The 11,312-nt window shown below is 63.5% G+C and overlaps 1 protein-coding gene across 1 annotated transcript; it reads right to left on the bottom strand.

The window, feature by feature from the left end:
* Window positions 1-24: 24 nt before the first annotated feature.
* Window positions 25-9,350, bottom strand: TIMP2 (TIMP metallopeptidase inhibitor 2). Its single transcript, XM_071573811.1, has 5 exons — window positions 8,874-9,350; window positions 2,493-2,593; window positions 2,301-2,409; window positions 1,839-1,963; window positions 25-1,443 (listed from the first exon to the last, which is right to left on the bottom strand). The coding sequence occupies exons 1-5, from the start codon at window positions 9,322-9,324 to the stop codon at window positions 1,243-1,245; spliced, it is 987 nt and encodes a 328-aa protein (XP_071429912.1). The 5' UTR covers window positions 9,325-9,350; the 3' UTR covers window positions 25-1,242.
* Between the last annotated feature and the right edge of the window lie 1,962 nt (window positions 9,351-11,312).

Raw genomic sequence — 11,312 nt, 5'->3', positions numbered from 1 at the left:
AATCACGGCACAGGGACCACAGAGCCGGCGGCAAAACAAGTGGCGATATTGAAGTCAAAGACAGAGCAGCAGCGACAGGAGCACAGCGGGTACAGCCATACAGAGCGCCCGGGACGCGCGGTCGGGACTGAGTAAAGGTTGGGTGTGGATTTTTTTTATCTTTTTCCTTCTTTTTAATTTTTCTCTTTAATATGATGAAATTGCCCAGACTGGTCCAGTACGACATCTCAAACCTTACAGGGACGCACAGCATGAACACACCCCGGCGCAGGGCAGTGGGAGCATCCCTGGCCACTCCCAAAGCCACGGATGCCTGTGCCGGGAACACCCAGCGCCGCCGCAGCGTGGGAATGGCTCCGAGAATGTGGGGCCGAGAGGTGCGGGGTCCACCGGAGGGGACAGGTGCCTGCAGCTGCCCTGCCGCCGGTTCCAGGCTCCATTCCCGACACCTTGGAGGAGGCAGCTCGCCTGGCTGCAGCGGTGCCGAGGGCTGCGGCACAGCCCAAAGCTGCACCAGGCGATGCTGTGCCCGCGCAGCCAGAGTGTTGGCTTCTGGTACTCTGCCAAGGGTTCCCTGACAAACCCCGTGGGTCTCACCCTGTCCAACGGTGTCAGCTGCAGAAGGATCTGCAGGAGGTTGCAGGGGCCAAGGCACCTGCACGGGAGTCCGCTGGCCCTGTGAAAGGCTCAGAGCCCCTTGCACCTACCTGGCTGGGGGCTGTGCCACATGATAAAGGCCCCCAAGAGCCCCTGCCCAGAGAGGTACCCTTACTGCACCCTGAGGGGAGGGATGGGCAGTGGGTGGGGAGGGGAACAGTGGGATCTCTGGGCGCTGGGGTAGGGAGGGCTGCCTGGCTGGAGCTGCGGGGTCAGCTGCTGTGGCGTGGGCACCGGTAGACCTGCTACACAGCTGGGGCAGCTCCCACCACTCACAAGGGCTCAATTCCTTCACAGCTGCCAGGGCAAGGCCAAGCATGGCTGGGGAGTTGTGACCTTGGCAGGAGGGTCCCCACACCCTGCTCGGCCCTGCACCAAGCCCAGGATGCCCAGTGCGGCTGTGGGCTGCCAGGTGCCTGTGGCAAAGTGGGTTCCTGTCCCTGCCCCCCACAAACATGTGGCAGCCTCTGGGGACCCCTGCAGCCGAGCGGATTTTCATGCTGTCTCCAGGATTTGATATCAGCATGGACCAGTCTAACATCTCGCAGGTTTTTTCTACTGGCTACTGGAATGCGCTCGTTTGGCTTAGGGGTCCTCGATGTCGAGAAACTCTTGCTTGGGGGGGGCCATGCCACGGTACCAGGCACAGGAGCCGTCACTTCTCTTGATGCAGGCATAGTGCTTCGCCTGCCGCCCATCCACATTGTTCTTCTCCATCGCCCAGTCTGTCCAGAGGCACTCGTCCGAGGAGGAGACGAAGCAGGGGATGGAGAGGCAGCGCGAGATCTGTGCATGAGAGAGACTGTCACCCATCGCCCAGGACCCAGCGCTTGGGGGAAGCAGTGCAGCATGGTTGGGTTGAGGGTGCTGCACAGGTCTCTTTCATCTACTCCCCCAGCTCTGGACAGGGATTTCAGGCTGATCCTGCCCTGTGGGGCACAGTGGGGACATGTCCCTGATGCAGGGAAATCCTGGGTGTCAGTCCCAGGCTGGCCTCAGTTCCCAGCCAGAGGGAGCCAGAGGCTCAGCCACCCCCTCCTGTTTGCCTGGCCACGTGCTGTGTCTCTGCTCAACTTCATTCCTGAAGGGTACGAACAAGCATTGCCCGCAGGGCCCACCCCTGCCTGGGGGCTGCAGATCCCCCTGGAGTGGGGTATGTGGGGTGCAGGCTGGTCACTCACCTTGCACTCACAGCCCATCTGGTACCGCTGGTTTAGGCTCTTCTTTTGGGTCGGGGTCAATGAGTCCCAGGTGGAGACCAAGTCGCAGAGCGTGATGTGCATCTTGCCATTGCCCTCTGACTTGCCTGGGGAGAGGCCAGAGAGACCATTCAGGGGGTCTCCCCCGTGCCCCAGGACCCCATACTGACTTGGGGCATCTGGGTGCCCTCACTGTGCACTGTCTCTGGTGGCCCCCAGGGAGCAGAGGCTCATCCCCCAGCTGCCCCTGCCACAGCCTGGGGCTGCCAAGTGTGGCCAGGACACAGGTTGGGGATCCCCTAAGGGCTGACAGTGGGAGCTTGAGGGGCAGGGGAAGAACATGCCCAGGGAGCAGGCACACACATCAGTGTCTCAGGGGCTACGTGAGGCAGCAGGGTCAGCACTGTCCCAGCACCTTCTAGAGCGCTCCCCTCCAGTGCCCACCTGCGATGAGATACTCCTTCTTCCCGCCGGTGTCCAGCAGCCGGCCGCACACGGCGGTGGATGGAGCCGTGTAGATGAACTCTATGTCCTGGTCAGGGCCCTTGAACATCTGGAGAGCAGAGGCAGGAGTGAGTGGCCAGTGCAGGGGCTCCTCCAGCCTCCCCAGCCTCCTGCCCTGATGTGCCCTGTTACCTTGATCTGCTTGATTTCATACTGGATGCGTTTGATTGGATTCCCGTATATATCGTTCCCTGAATCCACCTCTTTTGCAGAGACCGCCTTGGCTCGGATCACTGCAAGGGAAAGGTGAGGTAAGTGGGGGTGACCAGTCCTGCTCAGCCCCTGCATCCCACAGGGGTTCCCACACTCACAGGGGGCTACTGACCGCAGTGGACCCCACTGCCCTCCCCCTGTGCCAACGTTCAGCTGCCCACAGAGCCAACTGTCACATGCTGTCTCCAAAGGGCATTCTGGCACATGCAGGATGGTGACTGGCAGCATTGGAGCAGCACTATCAAGGTGGATGATAAGGAAGAGTCCCATGATTGCCCAGCCCTGCCACCACTGCTGTGCCAGACCGGTCCCCCTTGGCCAGTGCTGACTTGGTCTCTGACCAATTCCTGGGCACAGGCTGGCTCTGCCTGGACTCGTGCCCATCACCCAGATGGCACTGTGAGTTAAAACCTGTCCACAGTGTCCTGGAGTACAATGGTGTTTGTGCCACTGTCATTAATTAAACTAGTCCCTGACAAGGGCCCCGCCAGGTGCCCATGTGGCCTGGCCAGGCCAGAGGAGGGAAGGACAGAGGGAGTGGTTTGGACAACCATTTCCAAGTTAAGGATCACCTTGGGTGCAGAGGGAGGCAGAGCCATGTCCCCATGGCACCATTCCAGCTGCTTGCCAGAGCCAGCATGGGCACCAGCACTGCCCAGCAAACACCAGTGCCTCTTCCTGGGATCCCCAGCCCCATCAGACCCCTGCTAGCCTCTCTTCACCCAGTGCTGGGAGAGCAAGGGTCCTGGGACAAGGCTGCCCTTGCACCCTAGAGCATGGGGTCCCTGTCCCACCACGACAGGGTCCCAACTGCCCCGTGGTGATGCTCCGGCTGCTGGTTCCTGCCTTACATGGAGCATTGTGCTATGGCTGTGCATGTCACTTCCTGCCCTTGCTGCCTGAAAAACAGTCTGGGGCAATGAGGGCTGTGGCAGTGGAAAAACATGTCCCAGTGAGGGGAGGCAGTGAGGTCCCTGCCAGTGGCCCCGAGCAGCCCAGCCAAGGGCAACAGCCCTCCTTGCACTGGTGGCCCTGGGGCAGTCCCAGCACTGGGTGCTAAGGGACGAGGTCAGAGCCCCAGGGCTGGAGAGACACAGCACCCTGAGCCTGGGGACAGCTCTGCCGTGGCAGGGTCCCTGCGGTCATGCTGCCAGCACAGCCTGGGATACATGATCTGGCATGTGAGTGCTCAGCACGTGGCAGTGATCCGCAGGGCACCGGGCAAGCAGAGCAGGCAACCAGCTCACCCTGACTCACCAGCTGGGACATGTGGCTGGCATGATGCTGTGCTGTGCATGTTTCCGGGGTCCAGCCCCAGCCCTGCCTGACTCCCTTCACTGGTGCAGGGACCAGAACTTGCAACACTGGGGATGCTGATGGTGCAGGGGACAGTGGCAGCCCCAAAGCCGCAGCTCCTGCTCAGCACTCTCAGAGTAGGGAGAAAGCCTGGCTGTAGGGCAGGGGCTTCCAGGACTCCCCACTCTGCCAGGGCACCCCCATCCCACAGGAAGGCCAACCCCTCATCCTATGGGGCTCCCTGGTGCCCTGCCAGCCTCATGTGTGTGCCATGGGGTGGTGGACAGGGAGCTGGGCACTCTCACAGAGTTCAGCCCAGGTCATGTCCCCACCAAAAAGTGCTGGGCTGGGAACAGCCAGGGACATATGGGGGTCACCCACAGCTTGGCACAGAGGACCTTCTCCCACCTGGCACGGCCAGGAAAGGGAATCTGACCGCAGTCTATAAATACTGCAGGGCACAGGGGCACATGAACAGGCTATTTAAGCTGAAGGTCAGGGGGGCACAGCCTCATGTGGGCATCAGCAAGTACCAACAGAGCTTACTCTGGAAAGATAAGGGTGGTGCCAGCATGAGCAAGGATCAGAGAAGAGGCTTCCTGAAACGGCTGCTCCCAATCAATGGGGGCACTCTCTCTGTGCAGGCCTGAGGGCTGCCATGGCTGCTGGTACCAGAGCTGCTGGTACCTGGAGCTTTCCCAGCTGCGCTCCTATCCCTTGGGAATGGCTGGGCTGTCCAGGCACACTGGTAGCACCTCAGCTGTGCCTGGGGACAGCGCCCACTCCTCTGTCAGCAGCACGCTGGGGCCACTGCAGGCATGAGCCACCCCTTGTCCCTCGGCCCCACAGCCGCCGTCGTGTCCCCCGTGTGCCAGGCCCTGCACGTCAGCGGCGTAACTTGGGTGCAACCAGTGCTGGCCCAGTGGCTCCTGTGCGGGGAATGGTTACTGGTTCAGTGGGCTCCAGCCTTTTCCATTCACGTGCCGATGAATCACTTGACAAAAATGCAGCCCAATTCTGGGCGGATTTGTTCTGAACAGTGCGGCTTTGTGGAGGGGACGGCCGCACTGCGCTTTCCCCGCCAAGACCCCACAGTGCAGCCAAGCTGCTCCGCACCCGCCAGGAACCAGGGTGGTGGGAACGGCGGCCACAGGGACAGTGGAGAGAGCCCTGAGGAGAGCCCAGGGTGAGCAGAGTGAGGGAGGGGTGGAGGAAACCCCTGGGTGCATGGGGACCAGTAGTGAGACCTCCTCAAATGCCAATGCTGCCACTGACCACGTCACCCACCACTCCTGCTGCCAGCCTGGGCAACCACCAGCTGGGGAACCCAGACCCTCTATGAAGCAGAGCCAAGGTTCTTCTGGTTCCTGGGGTGCACAGCATGCACAGCACACTGTCAGCACTGGATGACTGAGTCCAACCAGGGAAATGCTGGAAACGCTTCTTCCCCAGGCAGTACCAGCAGAGTGGGACCCCCACTGGTGACATCCCCTGTGCTGGTCCCCAGGGCTGCCACTGTGGCCTCCCTGTAGTGAGGACTCTGGGCCCTCCAAGGGCAAGCACACCTTGTAAGGCAGCAGGTCCCCTTGCTGCCCTCTGCCACCAGCACTGGTCCCACTGCCCCAGTAGATGCCACAGTGCCATAAGGAAGGGTCATACACTGGAACCTAAGACCCTGCACCACCCCTGACTGGGTGATGGGCACACAATCAGCCAGGATGGACCAGGGCCACAGCGCAGCTCCAGGAGCAAAGCTGGGGACAAACAGAGTCAGTGCCACAAACTCACCAGGATGTCTCTCTTGCCTAACCAGTGGTGGGGTTTGTCCTCCCTGGCTGTGCATGGGGTACCCCAGCCCAGGCCACTGCTGTGCCTGCATGTGCCCCATGGGCAGAGGGGCAGCACAAAGACCCTTGGCCCCAGGCCCCCACTCCTAGCCCATGCTGTGCTGACTGGCCACCCCTTCCTCCACCATCCCACCCCAAACCCCACCAAGCCGCCCTGCCCACAGCTGCCCAGGGAGCACCAGTGCCCCTGGACCATGGGGGCTGCTGTCAGGCTGGATGACCAGGGAACAAAGCTCTCTTCTCCAGGGCTGCTGGCAGCATTGGAGCAGAGGGGCTGGCTGCCAGTGCCAGCACTGCTTGCTCCCTGCCTGGCACTGCCAGCCCAGGCACCCGTCTCCGTGGTGAAGGCAGCCCCAGGGTCACTCCAGCCCCGCTTGAGCCCAGCAGAGCTGAGAGCCAGCAAACCAACCCGGCACGCACTCCTGCATTCCAGCTCTGCCTGGCACGCAAGCAACAACGACCCCGCAGGTGCGTGCCCGTACCCTACAGGGGCTGCGGGCACAGCGGTTCGGGGGTGCTGGAGGGACGCGGGACCGAGCGGGGCAGCCCCGCGGTGGGAAGCGGCAGCAGCTGCCATGGCCGCGTGCGTCATCCCGGCCGTGACGGAGCGCAGCGAGCCCAATCCGAGCCGGCCCCGCACGGAGAGGCCCCGCACGGAGCGGTCCGGCAGCGCCCGGTCCCGCGGTGCCCGGCCGAGTCTGCAGGCAGTGGCATCCCCCCGGCAGCGACGTCTCTCACCACTCCCACCAAATCCCCTCCTCTGCCCGGTCCCCACCGGCAGCCCCCACACTTCCTGTGCCCCGTCCCGAGGAGCCAAGCCCTGGGATGACTCGAATCAGCGCGATGCTGCCAAGAGCCGCAACCCAGGTATGCCCGCCCCGGGCGGCACTGAGGCCCGCTGTCACACAGCGCCAAAGTCACGGCTGTGCCCCCAAGGGTTGAGCACTACTCTCCTCACCCTCCACATCCCCACACTGCTCCAGAGGAGACCGAGCAGAAGCCAGGGTTCTGCTGAGGCCCCTGGCCTGGCTGTGGCCCCACAGGCAGCTGAGCATCTCCTGCAGTGGAGTGGCCCCGCCACAGTAGCCTCCAGCACCCAATGCCCAGGCACGGTCTCAGTGAGGGATAGTGGACAGGGCAGCCCTTGGGCCCTGCAGAAACCCCCTGCACATCAATTTGGCCAGGATGTGCAAGCCTAGGCTGGCAGGTCACTTGTTGCAAGTCACCATCTCCAGTGACACAACATCCACCCCCTACACGACCCCCTGTCCATCAGGCACCCCACATCTAATGCAGAGTTGCACTGGCCTTCCCCTGCACTGCCTGAAGTGCAGGCCTGGGCTGCGGCTGCCCCAGCCCTGTTCCAGGGCAGAGTGAAGGCACAGGTAGGTGCAAGGGCAAAGAGGGTATGGGGAGGCACAGAGGGATATGGCAGGTGCTCCCCATGCTACAGAACAGGGATCCCAGCTCCCAGGGCACTGCACTCACTCTGATCACCCCTACTGAAGGCTGAGCATGAGCCTTGGGGCCCACTGGCTGCCTCAGATGTGCCCATCCAGCAGCACAGGACATCAGCCATTCCCACACCACCATGTCTCTGTCAAGGGTCCACAGCAGCTGGGAAAGGTCCTGGCAGCACCAAGGGCCCCATACCCACCCCGGGCTTTGCACACCTGCAGGGATGGAGCTGGCTGAGGAGCATCTCAGCTCCAGGGAGCATCCGGGGGAAGATGAGAAGCAGCAAAAGACTGGGGATCACAGGATCATCCCAGGATGTGCCCTGGTCTGTCCCCAACCCAGCACTGTTCCTGCCTGGACCCACACAAGGCACGACTGAATCATAAGCGGCACACACGACTTGGGCTGGCAGCCAGAAGGTGCGAGTGCTGCCGGCAGCACAGATGGGAGGAGGCTGCCTTGGCGGGATGGGCTCCGAGTACCTGCAGGACAGGCAACTGCTGGGGCAGTGGGGCAGCAGGAGACCAAAGCCTAGCAAGGCTGTGCCCTCCCTGGGAGATGGTGGAGACAGCTGGGGCTGCCCAGACAGACAGTGACTCAGCAGCTGAGTCAGGGCTGAGCCAGCACCCCACAACAGGCAGTGAGTCACAAGTGCCCCGAAAGCTGATCCTGACAGGAGTGTGATAGGAAGCTGCAGCCGCGCTGCCAGAGTGAGCACAGGGCATCCCGTGGGCCAGGAACACTGGCTCCAGTAGCAGCTCCAAAAATCCAGTGCTCCATTTTGTCTCAGAGCCTCCCTGTCCCCATCGCGCCTCACTCACAGAGGGCTGGGCAGAGCCGGCCATGTGGGGCAGCAGCCAAGCGCCACGGGAGTTTTCCTCGTGGAGGAGAAAGGCTGGGAGTGGGGTTTGGAAGGCGCAAGGGAAGCCTGGGAATCTGTCAGGAGCATCCTGGCTCTGGAGCTGGGGACAGGGCAGGGCCATCCAGAGGCTGGGGCTGCCTCAGTGTTTGGGAATGTTACCTCTCCAGCTGAGCCTGGGAACGGCCCTGCAAAGGGAAGCGCCGGGAACTGGGGCCGGCCTGTTCGGTTCATATGTTAAAATTTAATAAGGGCATTATTCATAGAAAGAGGAATCCAGATCCCGGCGCTGCCAAGCCCTCCCTTTCAGCAGCATCCAAGCCGAACAAAGTGGGACGGGGGAAAGGAAATGCCTGGAAATAAGGAGCAGACAGGGGTGACCAAACCCGTGGCGGCGGTTCCGGGCGCGGGGGCTCCCGCAGGCTCCGGGCCGGTGCCGCGGCCGCGCTCGGAGGGCCCGGGCCGCCCCCAGGCCCCAGCCCCGCGCTGCCACGTTACCTCCGGGTGTCAGCAGAGTCGGGGGAGGCCGGGCCCACCCGTGCCACCCACCGGGGAGGCGGCGGAGCCGCGCCCCGGCCGCCCCCGGGAGCGATGCCGGGCGCGGAGGTCCCCCGAGACGGCGGGAGGCGCGGGAAGGGACGAGCTCAGCCCGACGGAGGGACCGCGCCCGGCCGCGCATCTGCGGCGCCGACACACCCCCGGCCGGGCCGGGGCTGCGGGCAGGTGTCGGGATCGGGGGCTCTGCCCGCCCCGCGCCAACTTTCCGCCCCTTCCCCCGCTGGGAAGTTGGCGCGGGCCGGGCCGGGCGGGGCTCGGGCCGGGGGTCCCCGCGGCGCTCACCTACGTCGGCGTTGCAGAAGGCCTGCTGCGGGTGGATGGGCGAGCAGCTGCAGGCGTCGGCCGGGCGGGCCCTGCCGAGCAGCAGCACCGCCAGCCAGGCCAGCAGGCTGGGCAGCGCGGCGGGCATGGTGCGGGGCTGCGGGCTCGGCCACCGGCCCCGGTCCCGCACCCACCGCCGGGCTCCGCCGAGCCGCCGCCGGGAACTGAGGTCCGGCCGGGGCGGGCGCGCTGCGGCCGCCGCTCCGCTGCCTCCACCGAGCCGTTCGCTTCCTCCCCGCCGCGCTCGGCCTCGCTCTTTAACGTGCTCCGGGGATCTGCTGCTCCTCCTCCGCGTGGCGCGGGGCCAGCCCGGCTGCGCCCGCCCTCCGCGGGATGCGGCTCCGCCGCGACCGCCGCCCCCGCCTCGGCACGGCCCCCGCCGCGGGCACCGGCGGCCCCCGGCCCGCTCCATCCCGGCACGGCCCCCGGTCCATCCCGGCCGCCCCCGGCCCCATCGCTCCGGGACCCGCCACCCCCGCTCTAGATCCGCTCCCGCCCGCGCCGAGCGGAGCGCTGATGTCCGCGTAAGTTGCGGTTCTGGCTGTGCCCGAGCATTTCTCCCCACCTCGGCCCCTCCAGCCCAGTTCGTCCTACCCCCGAGTCCCCTTGCCCGCTCCCCAGTCTCACTGGGCATCTTGCACCACAGTGACCTTCCGAGGCCTCGAGCCTCTCCCCCGAGGCAGCAGCTCCTGTTCTGGAGTACAACTCCGAAAATTCACCTTGTCCCTGTGCTGGCTGTGTATTGGGGTTTAACCCTGGTGGGCAGCTCAGACCCAGAGCCTCACTCGCCCAGCGGGTGGGGAGAGAATTAGGAGGGTGAAAGTGAGAAAACTCCTGACTGAGATACAGGCTGTTTTACAGGTAGATGCAAAAGCCATGCACAAGCAAAGCAAACCTCTACCCCTCCCCATGGCAGGCAGGTGCTCAGCCACCTCCAGGACAGCTGGGCTGCAGCACGTGTAATGGTGACTTGGGAAGACAAATGACAGAATTCCTAATGTCCCCCCCCTCCTCCAGCTCTGTATACACTGAGCATGACGCCATACAGTGTGGAATACCTCTTGGGTCAGCTGGGGTCACTGTGCTGGCTGTGTCCCCACTGCCCCTTGCTGGTGGGATGAGGAGCAGAAAAGGCCTCGAGCTGCACAAGTGCTGCTCAGCGGTAATAAAAATATGCCCATTACCAACATTTTTCCCAGAAAAAATCCCAAACACTGCCCCACACCAGCTAATTTGTAAAAATAAGACTCTATCCCAGTCAAAACCCCCATGCTGTGTCACCGTGGAGGTGTCAGGGCACTGCTGCTGTCACGGGACCTGTACCCCCCTTCCCCCCACTCGGCCAGCTGCTGAGGGTGCTCCACCTCTGGTGCCTCCGTCCCAGCAGAGCAGGCAGGGACACAGCTTCTGAGCACAGCCGGGCTGGGTGTCACTGGCACATGTCACCAGAGGCAGCCACCACGGTGGCCACAACAGCTGCTCCTGAGCCATCCTGTTGCCAGGGCACCCCCATGGCTGCTCACAGTGGAAGTAGGTGTCAGAGCTGCTCGGCCTCTGAGATGATGAACAGAACTGTGGGCAGCCAGACCTCATCCAATCCCTGCCTGAGGCTTCAGGGAACACGTGGGAGGTTGACAGCATTGACAATGCCAGGATGCTGGATGACATCTGGAGTCGGGGCTCCAGGTGCCCAACTCTACTGCAGGGCTCATGGTCTAGAGGTTCCAGCAGCAGCAGGATTCCTGCCAGCCTGGCTGCCTGAAGCACCCAGTGCTGCTGCTCCAAGGGCACCATGGGGCTGAGGTCCAGGCCCCAGAAATGCTTCAGCCCAGGGGACAAGAAAGGGCCATGTGGAAGGGACAGCCACTAGCACAGCCCTGAGGCTGTAACAGGTGCTGCAGAGCCATGAAGCTGTGCCAAGTGAAGTGCAGGCTATGGCTGAGTGGCCATCATGGCCCAGGGCCAGCTGGCGCCCAGTGCGAGTTGGGAACGCACCCTGGGTGCCCTGGCTGGGTGCTGCATGGCCCCGAGGCCACAGGCAGGGGCTGAAGCCAGCTCTGCCTGCGGCACTGGGGACAGGTCCATGTCCAGAGGAGACAAGCATGAGTGCTCACAGCCCAGCGCTGGCTGAGTCATTGTCTGGGCTAAACGAAAACACGTGTCTGGCCTGCAGGGCTTGCAGAGGTGCCGACAAGTGTAAACAGGGATGAAGCGGAGAGAGCCTGTCTGGGCTCCTGAGAGGGCTCCATCCTATGCAGCTCCTTCCACCCAGCTACAGCCTGGTCTCTGTAACAACAGGCCCCCTCCTTCTGTGAACACAACCAGGCACTGCCCCCAGCAGGGCAGTGCCAGGGTATGACAGGGGCATGGTGGACCCAAGGCCCCCCAGTCCGCAGTAGC

The sequence above is a fragment of the Pithys albifrons genome, chromosome 19 (genome assembly GCF_047495875.1).
Source record: "Pithys albifrons albifrons isolate INPA30051 chromosome 19, PitAlb_v1, whole genome shotgun sequence".
Lineage (NCBI taxonomy): Eukaryota > Metazoa > Chordata > Aves > Passeriformes > Thamnophilidae > Pithys > Pithys albifrons.
This window is presented reverse-complemented; position numbering and strand designations above follow the sequence as displayed.